General features: G+C 46.3%; 1 protein-coding gene across 6 annotated transcripts in view; it reads right to left on the minus strand.

The window, feature by feature from the left end:
* The window catches only part of AMOTL1 (angiomotin like 1), a 133,784-nt gene that overhangs the window by 39,499 nt on the left and 73,611 nt on the right, over nt 1-20,674 (minus strand). For all 6 annotated transcript variants that reach the window (XM_039254989.1, XM_039254984.1, XM_039254990.1 and 3 more), the window contains 3 exons: nt 12,367-12,658; nt 5,697-5,841; nt 4,246-4,335 (listed from right to left, as the gene is read on the minus strand). In XM_039254989.1, coding sequence (XP_039110920.1) covers nt 4,246-4,335; nt 5,697-5,841; nt 12,367-12,658 — 527 coding nt within the window. The remainder of the gene's footprint in view (nt 1-4,245; nt 4,336-5,696; nt 5,842-12,366; nt 12,659-20,674) is intronic.

Below are 20,674 nucleotides of genomic sequence, written 5' to 3' on the forward strand. Positions count from 1 at the left end.
TTACAGAGAAGACAGAGGTAAGAATGGCAACAGACATTCCCAGGGCAAGGCCTTTAGTGGACCGCGCGGCCCGTCTCTGCCTTTTGTGTGTGCGCATGCGCGAGGGCGTACACACTCGCACGTGCGTGACACAAACACATGAATGGGGAAACCAGGGGACCCAGTAAGTTTAAGACGTTAAATAGGACAAATAAGCCCTAGTTTCATGCAGACAAAATAGGGATTGGCTAGATGACCTGTTTTAAGGAGCACTTTGCAAAAATATTTAGAAAACTAAATCAGAAAACAACCAAATAAAACTCTGAATTCCTAAAAGACAGGGACGCAACACCATGAGGCGATAGAGAAAAAAAACTCCGTGCAGCCACCAAACTCCCAAGTACTTAATTCAGTGCAGTTTTTAAAACCGACAGATTTCACAACCAAGGGGGACTCATTATTACTCTGTTTAATGTTTGTTTCGATCTGAAGAGCTAAGTAGGGACCACCTTGGCAGTCCACTGAGGTCTTCGTCAGGCTCCAACGTAAGAGCAGAGAGTTCAGTCCTCAAAGGAAACTCCCCGGGGCAGCAGAGATATTTAGTGATCTGGCCAGGAAGGAGCTTCTCCCTCTATTAGAGAGAGCTTTACAGAAGTCCTACCAACCACTGTACTGCAAGAGTTCCTTGGGTGTTCTTGAACCTAAACTCCTAGACTCAACAAGAACACCTAGAAAAAAAAAAAAAAATCAAACACATACCAGTCTCTACTTTCCCCTTCCCTCCAACATCCCCCTGGCCAAGGCAAGGTGTTTGTCAGGGGCTTGGCAACTTAGCCTTAGCTCACCGGCTTGTGTTACCCAGAGAAGTCACTGCTATTTAGCCTGCAGTCTTTCTTTCTCTTAGCCAAGTGATAGAATCTCAAAAGATTCATCTGAAAAAGATGGCTCCTTTTGTGTGTGCAATGCTTATAACTATGATTACTAAGCATTTAAAAAGCATTCCAGGGGTGCCTGGGTGGCTCAGTCAGTTGGGTGTCTGACTTCCGCTCAGGTCATGATCCCACACTTTGGGGGTTCAAACCCCATGTCTGGCTCTGTGCTGACAGCTCAGAGCCTGAAGCCTGCGTCGTATTCTGTGTCTCCCTGTCTGTCCCTCCCCTGCTCACATTCTGTCTGTCTGTCTCTCTCTCAAAAATAAATAAAACATTAAAAAATTAAGAAGTATTCCAATAATACAGTTTCTGAAACAATAGACAGATAATGGAACACATTAGTAACTATGAAGAGAGCCAGTAATTCATGCCTGCCATTCTGTGCCCACATGCTAAAGCCTGATAGAGGGCACTCACTGCCCATCACCAGCCTTCTGGGTATGTCTGCCCCTACTGTTACACCTGCTCACTTAGCTAGGAGCCGCAGCATGACATAACTCAATGCGCTCAAACCACTCCTCAGTATCTAATCCCAACCTGCTTCTCCTGCTTTTTATTGGTAAAGGGTGACCATCTATCTTGTTGCTCAGTCACACTCCTTTCTCTTTGCTCTATCACTGCCATTACTCAAGTGGTCACCGAATCCTACTAATTTTGTCACTTACTTCTCTCTCCTCTACCCTCCATCACTATTTCTGTTTTAGTTCAGGACCTCTTGTCTAGATACTAAAATATCTGGTAATTAGTTTTCTTACCTCTTACTTCTTTCTCTTTTACTGTGCCTCCCAAACTAGCTTCCAAAATATAAGCCTTGCAAACAGTGAAATCATAAACACATCTGAAGAAAACAGGTAAATATTTTTATAAACTTGGTGAGCAATAAGCATCTCTAAACACGACATAAAACCTAGATGGCATAAATGGGGTTACTTAAAAAAATCTCCTATGACATAAAGAATGCTATAATCAGAGATTAAAAAACAACTGAGGAAAATATCTGCAACATAGAGAGTAGAGGACATGCTAATTTCCTTAATATACAAAAAGTTCTTACAACTCACTAAGAAAAATAAACCTATCTGCAAATCTGAAATAACATCTCATGTCCACCTCTTGCCACGCCAGGAGAGGAAAAGCTAGTGCAAATAATTATAAAGCTGTGACACAGGCAAGTGTCCTATAAAGTGTCCTAAAAAGACTAGGCTTTGAAAACTTGGTTAGATATTACTGGTAGCAAACCTGCTTCAAATGCCCTGCCTAGATTCAATTACGTTATACATCAACACTGAGATACCTTTAAGCAGTTGAAAACTGCCTCTGGACTTTCTTGTTTACGCCTTTGGAACACAGTGGGGCATGTTTGCACAGAACATATCATTCCCTGTAAAGCTAGAGGTCCTCTTTGCCCGCGTTATTAATGTTTTAGCTTTCAACCAGGAGGTTAAAGTCTTCGGGAACATTTCTCAACTCACACAGCACCAAATCTTATTATTCCATCAGCACAGTCTGGGCTGGGAGGCTAGAGCTAATGCCCGTCAGATGAAACTAATTGGCTTTTCCATTTTGACCTGAACTATGTGACAAAATAATATCCCCCGACAAGAAGGCAGAGTACCAGCAGGGTGACATTGCTGACATAACTGCCATAGACACTAAACTCCACCTAGGCACACGGTCATCCAAAACCAAGGTGTTAGAAGAATCCTAAATGCAAATGGTACAGGTGACTCTTTTTTTTTTTTTTTATGAAAGCTCGGGGGCACCTGGGTGGCTCAGTCAGTTGAGTGTCCGACTTCGGCTCAGGTCATGATCTTACGGTCCATGGGTTCAAGCCCTGCATCGGGCTCTGTGCTGACAGCTCTGAGCCTGGAGCCTGCTTCTGATTCTGTGTCTCTGCCCCTCCTCTGCTTGTGCTCTGTCTCTCTCTTTGCCTCTCAAAAATAAACAAACATTAAAAAAATTTTAAATGAAAGCTCAGATGAGATGGTAGATGGACTGCACCCAGAAAAAGAGATAATATTTGTTAGGGGAGTGAGTAATTCACGATGCTGACATAGTTTTTTATGTAAATCTGGAACACAAGCCACTTCACCTACTGCAAGACACCCAAGGAATCGGAGGCAAAATCTCTTGATGGTATTGACTGTCCATTTGCCAAAACAGAATTTATTTTTTTTATTAAAAAAATTTTTTTAAATATTTTAGTTATTTTTGAGAGAGAGAGAGACAGCCTGAGCAGGGGAAGGTCAGAGAGAGAGGAAGACACAAAATCCAAAGACAGGCTCCAGGCTCTGAGCTGTCAGCACAGAGCCCAATGTGGGGCTCGAACCCACGAACCGTGAGATCATGACCCTGAGCCGAAGTCGGACACTTAACCGACGGAGCCACCCAGGCGCCCCAGAATTTAAAAAATGAAGCTGAGACAAATCAATGGAGTGCTACCATGAGTAAATTTGGGGGAAACAACCGAAATTAAACCCAACCAAACAGTACTGGGAATTAGAAAATTTAACTGATTATTTCCAAGCCTTGAAAATGTAGGGCTATACTCAGGGGCTGATCATCAGAACCCCACCATTACACAAGAGATGGCCAGTGTCCGAACACAGCACTTGTTGAGAATCATGATACAGAAATAAATTTGATTTTCTAAACAGCTTAAAAAAGAGTTGGATTTTTATATTTCTGACATGCAATGGAATTGGAGAAATTCAAACCATGACCAATGGTTTCTCAAAACCCATTTGTTTCTATCCTTTGCCTCTGGTAAAATGAATAAAATATTCTCCCAATAAATCTAAAGGCACAGGAAGCCACTGATGATTTCATTCTGCGCTGCAGTGGGCTCAGTGGCTTTTGGAAACGAGCACCACATATGGAGATATACGATGGGACCCTTCGGTGACTTGAGGCTGCCAGAGGTGGCCAGGCCAGAAGTGCTGAACCTAAGGAGCATAGAACATGCCAAAAAGACCCAATCCCACCACGGACCTCCTTCTCTCTCCCTGGAGGAAGAGTTGTGCCTCACTTAAAGTGGTGAGTGCCAGGAAAGACTGTAGTGTTGCTTTTCCGGGGAGGATATCAGAAAGAAACAGAGAGAAACTGCAGGTCAGAAGGACAGAATACACGTTGCTGAAATAATACAAATCAACCTTGGCTTTGTCTCTGGCAGACCTAGGAGGGCCTCCTCCAAGGCCCAAAAGCTTATTTGCTAAATGAACGAACCAGAAGCCAAGAGCCTACTTAGAGACCTGCTTAAAATTAACAAGATTCTTCCCGCAGGCCCCAGTTTTTAAGAATACCAGTGTCAGGACAGAGAAATGTGGAGACTCACTCTGGGAAGCATAAAGCCCCTCCGCGGCTCTGTCTTCGTGCCCGTCGTAGTCCCTGCTGGACAGCTGCCTGTTGGCGGTCTCCAGCCGATCTGTGTGCAAAGAGGAAATGGTTACAAGGAAATGCATATGGATCTAAGACACCATCCAAACAAGAAATGACATTCGCAGAGATACTCAGGCAGGAGCCCCAAGCTGAGGAGCTCTGGGGGAGGGCTGGTGTGTTCCCAAGTACCCAAAGGAACGTCTTCACATGGCACGTTGGGTGCCTTCATGACATCTAATGTCAGGGTCAGCAGCTGGGGAGGCAGCCAAGCCCGGGTTCTGAGAAGAACTGCATCCCTCATCGCTGCCTTCGAGCCAGCAAACCTCTGTCTTGAAGTCCCTTTAAAGGGGTTAAGTCTCCTTAGCCTCAAACCCAGCCCTAGTCTATCCCTCACCACCAGCCCTGTGGTTAGCCAGGGACAGCTAACAAATGGAAATAAGAGTTCAATAAATACCAATTTTTTTTTAAAAAACTCAAAATGACCTAATGGATAAAGAGCCTAGCTACTGAGTTCCATGTCTGCTCAAACCAGTTGGTTAGTCTTCATTTTTTCAGTGAAACAACTCAGTCTAAGAAGTCTTTATTGGACGTACATGGTTCCCAAGACAAAAGGATTTGTAGGAATAGGAAAGGAAGACTCTAGGTACTGGAGACCGCCACCAGGCTGTTACTTTGACAGATAAGGCAATTGAAAAATGGTTTAGTTGACTGAAAGACAAGGAAATTTTTATGGGTGAAATCATTCTGTGTATGGGAGACTGCCAAGATCTGTTGCAGGAGGCTTCCAGGTCTCAGGGAGTTTATATATATCTACAGTTTGTCACAACTGCGGGCTTTTTCTTTCCCCTCCAAGGGGGATGCTGTCTAGCTCTGTCGTCTCTACTATATCTAGCAAGTGTTGAGTGGTGGCTTTCAAAGAATGCCACCAAATGACTCAGCCTGATGTGGGAAGGGTTGCACATTCAACATTGGTCTTTTCAAACATCCTCCTTTGTGTGGTCACAAATCACCGCTCAGCACTTTTATGTTATTATTTTTAAAATTATGAAGTTATGTTTTTATTTTGTTATGTTATTATTTTTAAGATTGTGAAGTTATGTTTTTATTTTTATCTTACTGAATAAATTTGCCATGGACGGTGAAGTAGTTTTAAAGCAGAGAAGGAGCTGTACACACACTCCCTCCCTTTCATGGGCTCATGCACAGAGGCCGCCATTTCTCAGGCCCAGTGTTGCAACCCCACAACCCACAACCTGCAAACAAGAAAGGAACAATCCTGCTCTTTGAGCGCCCATGCCCCAGGTGGTTGGACCTTCCAGGACTATTGGACACAGCATGGACCTGTAGCCAGGCCACCAATTGTAGGGAAGTCTAGGGCAGAGAGCAAGTGTGTGGGGCTGGACGTGCCTCGCAGGTCTCTGTTGAAATCGTGAAGTCTTCGGATCTCGCCTTCCAGTTTGTTTCTCATCGCCTTGTCCAGCGATTCTCGCTTGGTAGTGGACTTGACCAGGCTCTCATAGGCTTCTGAAATCCTCTGAAGTTCTTTTTCAAACTGAAAGAAAGAAGTGGCATGAAAGTAGGATTCCCAGCATGCCCACGGGTGCCTGTTACACTGATTTTTTTGACATTCGGAGTGTGAAGGCTCTGTCTTCGGTGCGGCCTGTCTGCCCCTCCAGTTGCACACCTCCCCAAACGTAAAATCAGTTCCACTCCCCTCTGCCCTCCAAGGGCCATGTCAGGACCGTGTAACACAGCAGGTTCACGAGGCTGGCTGGACAGCCCATTGTCACCTTATAGAAGTTTCTCTGTACAATTACCAGGAAAGGGTGAATGTGAACATAACTTCAACCTCCTATATTTTGTATAGCAATTTAGAATTATTTTTCTTCTCACTTTAGGAAAAGGAAAAGTATTAATGTACAGAAAAACTAAAGGACCACAACTAGAACCCACATTTCCAGGCTACAAGTGTAGGGCTCTTCCAGAGCCCCTCCTACCCAGCCCCAAAGGAACATCAAATCACACAAGGGAGGGATCATTACTCAGCATGTTGACCCTTTTGTCTATGAACTTGTCTGCGTAAGGACAAAGGACTCAGGTCTAATTATATATAAATGCACCAAAGAAAACCTCTTTATATGAAGAAATTGAAAGATATGGGGTTAAATCCATTCTTTTTCCATTTTTCACAAAGTCAAGAGCTGTGCCTTTAACCTCTGGGCGTCTGTAACAAGTAGCTGTACCTGCTCTAACAGGACTCACCTGTAACAGCATACTTTCCAGGTAGGTATCAACAACCCCATTCTATTGCTACGTAACATACATGCAGGGGAAGGGGACGTGGAACCTTGATGAACTGCTGATCGGAGCCGGAAACAGAGGCCCAGTGGGAAGGGTTGAAGCACTAGCACCCCTCACTGGGCACCAAGAGACCTGCACCATGTTTTTGGTCCCTCCACATGAGACCTGTCACCATGAGCCAGGCACCCTAACTGCCTGTACTTCAGCTGCTCTGATCAGAAAGTCCCAGCTGGGACTCCTATAAATAATGCATGTCCTGACATAACAGACATCTACTGCACATTTTCGATGTGTCCTGGTGCCAAAGATACAGAAATTAGTAAGATAATTCCTGCTCTTTGGGAGCTCACAGTCTAAGCGTTGGCCTCTCCCCAGACACGTGTGGGGATAAGGGGTGTGGTGGTTCTGTAATGCTCTGACAGCCTAGAGATAAAGTCATTGATTTTGCAGGGGTGAGAAATGGTTTCTTTAAAAAAGAGAGCGGCTTTTTAAAATGCGTCTTGAAGGATGCACAGGGCTTTGTCAAGCAGAAAAGGCCAAATGGCTTTGGTGTTGTCATCAGAAGACAGGGCGGGAGCCACAGCACAGGGCCATGAGAGAGAGCGCATGTCTCTGACAGGACAGTAGTCCAGGGATGAGAGCAAGACGTGAGGGTGGGAGAGAGGCCCGATGGAAGGACTTCAGGGGTGAGGGGGCGTTACAGGGCTAAGGTGGCCTGGGGAGCAGAGGGTTAGCTAAGCAGCTGGGAAGTATGACTTTATCTAAGGCTTTATGGAGATACATCTAAAGGGGAGGGGGGGGGAGGGGAGGGAGAGGAAGCAGAAAACAAATCCAGGTAAGAAGCTAAGGTAAATAGTTCAAGGACAGATGACAAGGGCAGGGACTACAACTAAAAAGACTAATTCCAAAGACACTGAGGAGTGGAGTCAACAGGCCTCAGAGAGTGGTCAAGATGGCGACGGAGAAGGAACTCAAAAGATGACACAGACATTCAGACCAGAGAAGACAGAGTAACAAGACTGAACCAAAGTAAGTGATTCTAAGAGAAACAGGCTTAGCAAAGCAAGGAAAGTGGCCTGGTTTGGGACCAGCCGTGTCTGAGGTGCCTGCAGAACACCAGGCAAGGATTTCCAGGTAGGGGGTGGAGACGCAGGTCTGGGAGCCAGGAGAGCGGCTCACTCACGGTGTCCAGATGACAGCTGATGTCATCAAGTGGGGACCACTTAGGAAGACCATCGGAAGATGACAGGGTCAAGGAGGGGATGTCAACCCTGTGCAGTAGGTGGGGCAGAGGAGCCACTGGGCAAGAATGAAGCCGAGGGTGCCACAGACTTAAGAAGAGAGAATGTGGCCGGTGCACCAGAGGTTACAATGAAACCCAGAAGAGGACGGAGAGGCTGCAGAGCCTCAGGGCTTCTGCGAAGTGGAGGAGCCACATACCAAGGCCCCTCTGGGCACCATCTTAATCTCCCAAAGGCCTCTTGCTACCAGAGTCAATTCTTTCATGGTCCCCTCATTTCAATGGGCCTTTGTGTTTCTTTCAAAGACATCAAGAACTGTTGGGAATGTGGCAGTTGACAGAAAAGAGCACATCCTGACTCGTATTCCTAGCCCTCCTCCAAATTATGTTCCTTCCTTTTAATTTTGTTCACAATAGAGTTAGCTTTGAAACATACCACCATTTCTATGCTAATTTCATCTATAAAAGATGGCCTTTGTTTTCAGACAGATGGGCATGCCTCGGGGACAGTCCCCTTCAGGGCCAGAGGGCATCACCTAGTGTTGGGGAAGCCTAGAGGCGCATAGACCCTGAGGTGCCCACCCTCAGGTGCTCAGCACTTTTAAGTCAAGGACAAGGAGGAAGCCGTCCTCAACTACACCAGCCACTAGAACTTCCCTCCAGCTGATTACACAGACTCTCATCTGCTGGATTCACCTGACTGGAATTCAGTTGTGCATATGTTTTTTACATCTCTGATTTTGATAGGGAAAAATTATGTTACAAGATGACCGACAGGACTGATAGGGGAATTCCAGTCCCCGCCCAAAGACTCCCTTTTCCAGGTTCTTCTTCTTGCCCTGCTTGCCACGTGAGCCAAATTACTACTAATGCGAAAGTAACAGACTATAAATTGTCCCCCATGCTTGCGTTTGGGGCTCAGACCTCTGGAAAGTGATTTCCTCTGAGCCCGCCAGTGTGAAATAAACCTCCTGCCTTCCAAGATCTCCGAGTACCACTTTGTTCTTCCACCAAGTAATCCAGACCAGATTCCGTAACAATTTGACTATCAACTCCTTGAGTGCAGAAAATGAGCCCTTACAGCCCTAAAACTCTGCCCTGCCCATGACAAAAAAACAGAGTGATGAATTAATTAACCTTTAAATGTTATAATTTCCTACAGACAGACCTGGGCACTGATGAACCATACCCAATCGTGGATTCCTTTCTTTCATTGAAAGAGCTTTCCTCTGCGTACTGTAAAAAGAAAGTAACCACAGGATCTCTGTGACAGCATGGTTTGCTATCTTAAATACTAAGCAATTAAGAACTGGGATACTGTTCCTCGATGGTAGCTACCAAGTGAGAAGGGCAAGGGTCTTGGTTCAGTACAAGCTATTTCCTGATGGAGACATTAGTCTCCTTCAGAGTGGTTAGGGAGGACAGAGCTATGACTCAACGCAGGAAGTTCAAGAGACACAGCTTTTGATTCAACATAAGGGAGAATTTCCTAACTACGTTTTCCAGAAGGATGCCCAGTAGGGAGCTTCTCTCCTGTGTAGGCATTCAAGTAAAAAGTGAGAACTCTCCTTTCAGGGACACGAAGCAAGGATTCCTAAAGGGTGGGAAGCTAGACTAGAATCATTTTAAGAATTTTAAGTCTAAAGCTCTATGATTCGACCGCACTGCACACTCCTTCAGAATGGGCACCACATACCTCCCGCACCCCGTGTCCAAAACATCTGAATCCTCCTGATGTTTGTCAAAGACAAAGGGAAGGTTGGACAGGCTATACAAACACTTGGGCTAGTGATCGTCCAAGTACGATCCTCTGAAGACAGCCCTGGGTTTGCCTTCACGGCATCTGTTTTCCCTTCCAGCCAGGTATCAGGAAGCTCTTGGGCCGAGCTGCAGAGCCTCAGAAAGCACACAGAGTGATGCTCCTGGCCCCAGACACAGAACTATGAGCAGAGTAAGAAGCCTGGAGAAAATCTCAGCCACTCCAAGCTCTGGCATCTTCCCTGAGCACTTTCGTGTGCACAGCCCAGAAACCCACAGGACAGACTGGCCTGCCATCCAAGCTGCAGACAGCCCAATCACAGCGCTATTGCACTGACCGAAGAAGAGGGTCTTCGCTAAAGCAAGCCTGGGGCTTTCCCTTCAAATACCAGGCCCTTTCCCTTCAAATGCCCATCTGTGCCCTGATGGCTTCTGAGGCCAACCTTCTCAACAGCCCACAGTGCTGCTGGAAACTCTGTCCACTAATTAGGTTTCAGGGAAACTGGGAGGAAAGAGAAGCAGAATGAGTGACCGAAAGGAAAAACTAAAAACAACCGCTCTTCCTGGGGGTCCTCAACCATCATTCCAACACCAACAGTGATAATCACCACCTTGTGCCTCTCTGGAAACAGGGTCTTCCTACCTAGGCTGCGCTCCGGCAGGCTCTGCATTTAGTTGTTCTTTCCTGCTGTGTTCCCAGCACAGGACTCAGAGGCTAAGCCCTGTAATTAAAAATGCATCTATTTCTGGTTTTGCCCTTACAGTGAATCTCCGCGAGTGCTCCCAATGCTGTGAGGACCCCGGGCTGGATGTTCTTGCCGGCACAGGGCGGCCACATCCTACGGCACAGTTCACGTCTCCACCCAAAACAGGGTCATCCTCACTGCAAAGTGAGGTCGTCACCTCATCCGACAGTCCTCTCCCCAGACCTGCTGACAGACAGCCAAGCAGTGCAGCCGATGCGGAGGCAAGACCTTAGAGACACAAGCCACTCAATGTGAAGGCACAGCTTCCAGGCAGCCCGTGTATCTCTTGGTCCTAGTTGTCAACAACAGCTGGGGAGCTGGTGATGAATACAGCAAGTATCCACCAAAATCTGGGTGTTCAAACTGGCAATTCCAGTTTGACATACGCCTGATAAATGACACGTAATAATTATAGAACCATTTAGAATATTCAAGGGACTGAAGGAGTTTTGAGTTCCAGAAAGGAAACAGCTTTTGATGTTTCCTTTCTCAGTCATCAGAATCCTTTTGGCCGCAAAGGTGAAGAATCAACCCCTGTGCAGGGAAACTGAGTCACCAGGAAATTGACTTTGTTTTTCAAAACAGAAATGTGCAGTGAAATTAAGAAAGAGATGTTTGTGGGGCGCCTGGGTGGCTCAGTCGGCTGAGCCTCCCACCCTTGATTTTGGCTCAGGTCACAAAGCCAGGGTCATGGGACTGAGCCCTGATTAAGATTCTCTCCCTGTCTGTCTGTCTCCCTCTGCCCTGCTGCCCTGCTCTCTCTCTAAAATAAATTAAAACACACACACACACACACACACACACACACACCCCCCACAAAGATATTCATGTGAAAACTAAACTGTCCTCAGCTGGCTCTGTATAACTCCCGGACACGTCTGCCACAGGGCTTCATTAGGGAGAAGAAAGAACTAGTTATTTCCCAGGAGGGGCTGAGCAGTGCCCCAATGTTCAGACTGCACCTAATGCCAAGGTCAGAAGCAAGCTTAGACCTGAGCAGTGACTTAGAGCCAAGGCCACGAGACAGCACGCTTGTTTCCCAGCTTCTAGGGTCCGACCAGGGTGGGAGTGAGGCCGCCATCTTCAGGCAGCCCGTTCGTTTCTGGCTCTCATCTTTTCCCGCCAGGAAAGGCATTCAGAGCTCACTGAACCAAGTCTGGTCTTGACTCCAGGAAGCTCCAGACCCCTTCAGTGCAAGCTCCACATAAACGTGCTGGGGCAGATTCTGTCTGTGAACATTTGCCCCATCAAACCCAATGCTCCCTGCTGGGTACCGCCAGGAAATCAGACGCACCGACTACTCTGAAAGCCTGACTAGCGAAAAAGTCTGCCTTACTTGAGAGGTAAACATGAAATGGGCCAACCAGGAGCATTAACTGTTATATGGAACCAAACAGCAATGCTCCGGTAGTCAGGCAGGGTTTATCTTCCTCCCTTTTCTATTCATAAGAGCCCCTGATTGTCCAGGACAGAGCCAGGTGCTCAGACTTTGATAAGATCACTCCCACCACAGATGCCCCCTTGCCTCCAGAAAGGAAGCTAGTGCCCTGTGGCTCTGCTAAAACAGCCCGTTGCTCCTGCCCCCTCACCTCTTCTGTTCTACCGCAAGCATTTCCAGTGCTGACCGTGGAGGAGCATCACGAAATCACTGCCTACCGCAGTTCATCTTGCTGAACAGTTTCCTGACCGTGGCTCTCAGCTTACGCCCTAAGAACGAAGGCCACCACACACTCTATTATTCCCACTGTCCACCTGGGGAAATACTAGCCACCTCTGAGTCCCAGGTCCAGGGCCACCCCCGCTGTGCCTACTGCAACCACCTGACACCCTACGTTACAGCAGGTGTTAGCTTAGGCAACTCCCCCCCTTTTGGACTGTAAGCTCCTCCAAGGCAGGGCCCGTGTCCTCTCTATCGTCTCCCTAAAGCTTCGCACAGTGCCTGGCATACACGGGGGTCACTGCTGGCCAGTGAGTCAGCAGCGGGGAAGCAATTCTGTCCCTTCCCCTCTCCTTCCTTCTGGAAGCCACCTACCTTATGGAGCTTGTCGGCATTGTCGTAGTAACCCTGAAGCTCCTGGTGCAGCACGCGGTTCTCCTCAGTCAGGATCTCCACCATCTGCTGGGCTCGCTCCACGATGGCGAACGCGTCGGGCCCGAGCTGCTGGCTGGGGGAGGCGGCGGGCGGGGGCTGCGGGGCCGCCAGGGTCATGGGAAGCGCGAGCGGCACGGACACGGAGTGCAGCGGCCCGCCGGCGGACGGGTTCTGGGAGGACATAGGGCTGTGCGGCTGCACTGTCGACGGGAAAGGGAGCTGGCAGGGGCGGCTGCAAGGGAAGCGGACACCGGTCATCACACCCCAGAGAAACAGGGGGGAGGGGGAGTCGCAGCAAGACGCGTCCTAGCCACTGGCCTGGGCTACCAGAGGCCATTGGTGCAGTCTCCGTGCTGGTGACAGTAGGGTGGGTTAGGTCCTTCACCAGCAGGCATTTAATGTGTTCTCCCTCTGAACAGCACTGTGCTGGTTGCGCGGGATACAAAGTCCCTGCTCTCGAAAGGCTTACATGCTCGGGGACAGAAGCTGAACAGCCAGGTATTGCAGAGTTGTGTGACCATAAGTGACCTCGAGGCTAGTTTGTACTGAGAGGTCAGGGAGGGAGACATGGGTGCTTGAGTTGAAGTCTGAATGAAGGAAAAGAAGGACCCTGGGGAAAGGAGGAGGAAAAGGAATATCCCAGGTAAGGAATCAGCTAGGGCTCGGGACCCAAGTCAGGATTCAGCACAAGCACCAATGAGGACGAGAGAGAGAAACAGAGAGAGACAGAGAGAATGTGTGTGTGAAGTTATGGAGCACAGTCAGCACAGTCAGCAAAAGCAGTGCCAGATATGACCAGAGCCATGAGTAAAGGGCCTTTCTAAGTCAAGGCCAGCCCTTGGTGTAGACCATGGCCGTGGAGGAGCTGCCCCACTGACAGCCCGCAGACAGGATGCACAGTGGCAAGAATGCATGAACGGTGCCCCCAGGGAGGCCTGAGCGTGGTCTAGGTGAGAACCATCAAGTCTCACAGGGCAACAGCAGAAGAGAAACCATGGATGGATTTGGGGTATGTCTGGACATGTCACAGACAGAAAGAAGGTGAGGAAAATTTAAATTACTCCTGGGGGCATCTGGGTGACTCAGTCGGTTAAGCATCTGGCCCTTGATTTTGGCTCAGGTCATGATCACATAGTTTGTGGGTTCGAGGCCTGCATGGGACTCCTGGCTGACAGCATGGAGCCTCTCTCTCTCCTTCTCTCTCTCTGCCCCTTCCCTTCTTGTGCCATCTCTCACTCTCAACATAAACAAAGATTAAAAAAATAAATCCTAGATTAGGGGCTTTACCCAAATGGACAGAGGTACCATCCAATGAACTGACAACTCTTGGGGGGAAGAGACGAACCTTTTGTTTTGATTGACTAGGATGAGGAGGTCTCGGGGTCTTAGCCACGTTATAAAGATGGCTCAAAGCCAGGGCACTAGCTCCTCTATCTGAAAATTTGAGCTGCCCTCTGGCTTCACCCCCTAACAATCCCCTCCTCACTGTTCTGTTCCCCAGTCCATAAGAATTCATCGTATTTTCTCTCAGCCTGAGCCAAGGGCTCCTACCAACAACTTGTGTAGGTATAATCACAAAAGACAGTCTTGGTGGCTAGTTCTCCAAGCACATCTGCCTCTCCTCTGCAGACTCAGGTGGACAAGTTTTCTTGTTGAGCTCCCTAACCTTTAGGATGCAGTCTGGGAACTGGAGTGAGAAGAATGGTCACCAACCCTACATCACCCACATTCTGTATCACAGGGCAGGGGCCTCTGGAAATCCTGCTACTTCCAACCCTTGACACATATCCCTTGTCACCTCCCCTTACTCCTGGCCAGCTGGAGTCAAAGCCCCCACTTTCCGCAGGAGGCCGCATGGCCTTCTATTTTCCTTCTAAGTACACTTGCTGGAATGTTTTTGGGCCCCGTCAGGTTCTGTATTGCTTATTTTGTAAGTGTGCCTTGTAGTCAGGAGTCCTCTGAACGCTGACTCCTGGCACCTATGTGTTAAACTCTAGAAGAAAATTTGAGAAGGGTCACCTTAGCCCTCCCTACATGGATATGCAGACATTCATAGAGATGACCTCAGGAGAAATTCAACAGAGCCCAACAACATGACCTACCACAAGCCTTGGTTTGTGAACAAACACAGAGCTTCGCACCTAGGCTCAGAAGGGATCGCCCAACTAGGTTTCCGTACGGCTTCAGTCAGGAAGCCCCTTCCACTTCCTGTTGAAACAGCTGCGATCTAAGTTCCCCAGGCCTGCTGGAGAACCATGGAGCTCAGTCTGATTCTTTATTCCTTAAGTGGGCTCCACCTTCCAACCATCGTCAGGGGCGAGACGTAAACCATCCCTCCCCCTCCCTCTCCATACCTGTTACATCACTACCTGCCCATCTCTTGGGAAATAAAACACTTCTGCATTTTGATGAATTTGTGCCCCTTCCACACTGAAGCGTGTACATGACTGTGTCGTCCTGTGTGGATGAGGTCCAACTCCACGGCAAGAATGAAAAGGCCCTGAGTGCCATTCACAAGGCCCAGCTTTCACCCCAGATTACAGGAACTCCTAACAGGTATGGATTCCCCCCCACCAAACCCCAGATCTGTGACTGAATAAGGCATTCCTGCAGGCTGGCTGAATCCTACAGTGCGCTTTTCATGGAAAAAGTTTGCCTGGGCAAGAGGCAAAACACCACACGTTACACCTGCCTCGACTCAAAGGCAGACACCTGTTCCCAGCTCCAAGTACTCCCTTCACACTTTGTCCAAGGCAAGGGACAAATGTGGCGTGTCTCTTTGGAGCTGAAGTGGGTACAGAGGAGCCTGCAGCCTTCTCTCCAAACCATGGGGCTTCCCTTTGACCCAGACAGCTTTGAACTGGGGCTCTGTCTCTTAACATGTATCAAACTCTGGGATTTGAGACTCACTCTGGTCAAGGGTGGGCTTATCTTCTCATCTTTCTCTGATATACAACAAAAAGGAAGTGTTTTCTGAGTGCCAGCCTAAGTTATCTATGATGGTGACTAGTAACCTGAGTGGCAATTCAGGACAAGAGTGTTTGCCAAAGTTAAGCGACAGAAAAGAACTTACTTTTCCAAAATGGGAACTCTGCTACTAAAGAGAACATTGGCCTCATAAATAACTCAGCAACACATTACAATGGATGAGGTGCAGGCAGGTCAGCAAACTTCTATTCCTTAGCTCCACTACTCAGCCAACGGGTTGGTGAGCTCAAAGATCTGTACAAGGCAGATGTGGGCTTAGTGCAAATAAGGGGGAACAAATGTTGGGACAGAACAGGAAAATTTCACATGAGATCATACCAGAAATGACCTATCCTTAGCTTACAAAGATAATGCAGTTGATTGGCCATGACCCTAGCAATGGGGACACAGAGGAAAGGGGAAAAGACAAGATGGGAGCCAACAGTTATGGAGAAATACCTGCGAACAGAATGCTATGTGACGGTGATCCACTTGTGAGCCTACTTCCCCTGTAGGCTGTGAAGTCAGAGAGCCAGCTGATTTGACACCATGTGTCTTGGTTTCCTGGGACAATGCATGACTTAGTTCACTGCTAAAGGACTTAAGGAGTTAACAGTATGTCTAAAGCCTGGCACAAAGCAAGCACTGGTCGAATAGTTACCTATTATCACCATTACTAGTATCACCTGAATCCCACAGCCCCTAATACAAATCCCAGAACCAAACATGGCATGCATAAGTCTCAATTTTTTCTGCGATGGCTAACATTTATTGATCATTTTTTTTGCATTTTTTGTATTTATAACTGCCTTATAAAATAGGTATCAATGTCAGACTACTTAGATGAGAAAAACCGCGCAGGATGGTAACTTATAGAATATAACAGAGATAACAGGAACATAAAGGAGAGCCATGCCCTGGCTTTTTGTTTCCAGAGTCCATGCAGTTCACTATTTCCCTATACTGGTGAGAGCAGGGAGGGAAGGCAGCCACCCTTGGGTTCTTTGCTCCTGGGTTCCTGTGGCCCCGTCAGAGCAACCACACTATGGGGTGTCCATGATTCACACCCTAACACAAAAGCATCAAAGCGTCTGCAGGCTCAAGCAGCCTAGGGGAAGCAGGAAGGCTGGAAATCTGACTCTGAGTTGTTCTCTTGGACTGTTACTTACACTCAACTTTATTAGCTTTCACGGGCTAATGTTCTGACTACAGAGAACATTAAAGTAGCACTTATTGGGGGTCTATGCTATCTGAGAGGCACCACATTTCATCACCTTACTTGATGCTCAAAACCCAAGGCAGGTACCACCAACAGGTCCCGCTCCTTTCTGAAGGAATGCAACAGCCTTGGAAAGTGACCTTTTTCCATCTGCTACTGAAATCACCAGTTACTTAAATAGGTCTGAGCAAAGTTGAAAAAGCCTCTTCTCCCTAAGTCCACATCGAGGTATTAAAAAAGAAGAAGAAAAAAAAGAATCATAGCATTTAAAGAGTAACATCATGACAAAATAGGGGTCACATAGAGAAGCCTGGTAGACTGGTCCTCCTTCATCGATGACTCTAGACCACACTGCACGTAGCCTCACCCCAGAATCTGCACCCATTCCTTTCCTCCAAACTTACAACCTGCCTAAATCCCAATCCTGGCAACATACAATCACTGGACTACATCATGTCTTTTGTTCTCCCAAATTTTTATTTAAATGTAATATTATTTAATTTTTCATCCATGAGTCTTTCCTCCCAAATTGTTAGCGTGCATGTTTTTTGAGGGTAGAAAGTTATGACTTCTACTAAGTCGGTGCTCCATACATTTATGTCAACTGATTTGGTCCCCAGGCCCAGGAGCAAGCTGGGAGACCATACATGCTTCATGTTGCTTTCAAATAATGGCTGAACCTACAACATTACATTATTAAAGAAGAGACCTCTGGTGTTTAGATTGGCTCTGGGTAACTGGTACTGGATAGAATCTCAAATCACGAGATTGCCAATATAATAAATAACACGGCTCTGTGCCACTGCCTTTCTTACATAGTTGGAGTCACAAAATGCAGCTCAAAATGGGAGTGACAACATTATTTGGATTGGGGAAAGAAGGTCACTGGTGACATCTAACCAACAGTCCATTCGTTCCTCTGTGCACAGAGCAAATCTTCACAGACAAGCTTATTTTAACTTTCATATTTAAGTTACACTTGAACGTAAATACGCCACATTAGCATTTTATGTCAACTGTATCGCTCAATTCTTACAATCTTGGGCATTCACTGATCTCATGCCACACATTATCCTAATGTTAAAGCATGCAAACTTCAGGATTCACAAAGCAGAGACTTCAAGTCCTGTGCAAAGCATAAAAACGGGCTTTGACCCCAGGGTCTTGAAATCACCCTCCTTGCACTACACCAGGGCTCTCATGTTAGTACAAGAGCGCACTACTCCTTAGTATGGGGTATTCTTTTTCTGCTTCTGCTTCTTTTCTAACCACGTACCAGTGGAAGAGTTTTTAACTTCCTCACCTTTAAATGATGATGATAATAACCACCTCACAGGGTGGTTGTGAGAATTTAGTGAGATAAGGAATACGAAGCATTGTACACAGTGTCTACCTTTAGGGAAGTACTTAATACTTGTTAGCCTCTGTTGTGATCACCCACTGCCAAAAAGTGTTAACAGAAAGGCAAGAAGTACCACCCTTGAGTGTCCCTTCCTCTTCAAACACCATGTCCCTAATCCTCAAGCTCAGTAAGGGATCAAAGCACACTCCAGCACCACAGAATCTCCCACTTCTGAACAGCTTTCCTGCGAGAGGATATCAAGGTGGTGTCTGGACACGTCAGGGCATTCTCTCTCGGACATGGGGTCTTACATCGTTCTGGACTTGTGCTGTCCCAAAGAGGAGCCAGGAGCTACATGGGCTACCAAACACCTGAAATGTGGCGAGTCTGAACGGAAATATGCAGGAAGGGTAGAATATGCATCAAAATCTGAAGATTTGGGAGAAGATATGTAAAACAGCTCATTAACAGTTTTTTTTTTTAATGATGATTACCTGTTGAAATCACAGTAGTTTTAGCTAACTATAACATGTTTTTAAAGATAGGTTGTTAATGGGTTAACTAAATCAGGCTTGAAAATTAATTTTACTTGTTTTCTTTTAACTTCTGAAAAATGTGGCTGTTAGAACATTTTAAGTAGACATGCGTGGCTCACACCGTACTTCTGCTGGACAGCACTGCTGTAGACCATGCTACACCTTCACCAAAAGGCCTCATTTTGGAGAGAATTTCAGAATTCGGTGACCATCAGAGCAATTCATGCCAACAGACCAGCAGCCCCCTCTCTGCTGTCCCCACATCCCCAAGCGGCAAGGGTGATCAGCAAGGTCTATTCAATATATGAAACTATACGTTCATCTGGAATTAGGCCATCCCGTGAACATTTAACAAATCTGGCTTGTGTGATGGACAAAAATGTTTCAAAACGTGATACGAAAATAAACATCAGTGGATAGATGGACGGAAGATGTAATCAAGGGAATTCAAAAGAGAAAACACAGGCTTTTTCCAAAGCATTTTCCAAAGCAAAGTTATTAATAGAGAAATAAAATCAAAACAACTTTTTCAGTTTACTGACATTAACAGTGCAGTACAACAAGTTTTAACCGAGTCCCTAAGAAAGGATTTTTAATTCTCAAGATATGACACATATTCAGATTTCACCTAGTATGTGTGAAAAACAGTGCACAAAAAATGACTAAAAGAAATTATAACAAAGGGTCAGAGTGGCTAATGCTAAGTGATGGGATTATGGATTTTTTTTCTTGTCCTATTTTTCTTTATATAATTTCTACAATGAATATGTATGGCTACTTTTTAAAAAATTCATTGTCTAAGTAATACATGTACACTATAAAAAATTCAAAAATAAAGATAAGCCAAAAATATCTGCATTGTTATTTTAATAATCAGAGAAAGTAAACAAAATGAGATAAAGGAATTAAAAAGTGAGATGAAATAATAAAGGGCTTCTTGGCTTCTTAGACTTCTCCTTCAGCAAAAATACCTATTTACATAGAGTTTTCCAATCTAATAGTATTTTTCTTATAATTTTCTGACCCTCAAAGCAACACAGCGAACAGAGTGTTTAACAATGGTTAGCCTAGATAATGGGACTGCAGATAATTTCCATTTCCTTCTTTTTTGGCAGAGAAAATCAGTTAGTTTTAGAAAACATCACCCATAACAAGTGGCAGATAAGGAAACTGAGGCTCAGAGAACTTAACACCATTGACTGCAATACAGAAGTGCTAGAACTCAAAACCTCTCAAATCTTCTCTCAAACCCATAGCCTCCCCGCCCAGACCCAGTGGCTGTGCAGGCACCGGTAAGACTCATAAATGCCCAAGACTCAAGTCTTGTGTAAACTAAGATCAGATTTACTGCTATGCAGGATGGATATAGGCAATCCTCTTGCTGGAAGAAGTCACTTGTTTAATGCATCATACCTGGAAATGTATTAGGCTTCCTGAGAAAGTAACCTGAACTTAACCTTAGCCTTTGAAATTCCCATACTGCAGAGCCATTTCTCAGAATAAACAGCATTTTACCTGGCTCATCAAGCCATAATCCAGCTTAAAGACGGTAGAAACTCCTAAATTCTCATGCTGGTATTCACAACGCATGTTTAGCTGGTGGAATTTAAATAAGGCTCCGTAGCCTCATTTTTGTTGAGGGCAACACATAATTTTTAATCCAACGACTCTGGATCTGGCTTACCTTTTGTCCTACATAGCAATTCATCTTCAAGACTGGATGAACCGCAAATTGCCACTTTGGAATCACACTTATTCTGAAAATTCTCCTTCCTCTTCCAGGTATTTCTGATTCAAAGATGGGACCACCAGACATTCTTTCTTGCAATACGGCACATTCCAAACCTCCAGTCCACCAAGTAGCCCTGCCCTTTAGCGTGAATCTTTGCGCTTGTTTGTGTTTTAAACTGCACTCTGGCTGCACAGTTGGACTGACGTGAGTTTCTTGGGGGGAGGTGTTCTCTCTCTTTCATTTGCCACATGCGCTCCTTGGCTGTGTCCCCTCTTGCTTCCTCCCCTCCTCCCTGCACTCTCTTTTGGCATGCTCCCAGAGAATGTCATCTATCCTAAATAAAACCAACCCTGGAGCTTTCTCAAGGGGGAAAACGTACAGTGCACTTTTTAAGGAAAACATGAGCAGTCTGGGACATAAGTAACACCCACCATGTTCCCTCTCTGACTGCA

The sequence above is a fragment of the Hyaena hyaena genome, unplaced genomic scaffold (assembly GCF_003009895.1).
Source record: "Hyaena hyaena isolate Hyena2069 unplaced genomic scaffold, ASM300989v1 scaffold_506, whole genome shotgun sequence".
NCBI lineage: Eukaryota > Metazoa > Chordata > Mammalia > Carnivora > Hyaenidae > Hyaena > Hyaena hyaena.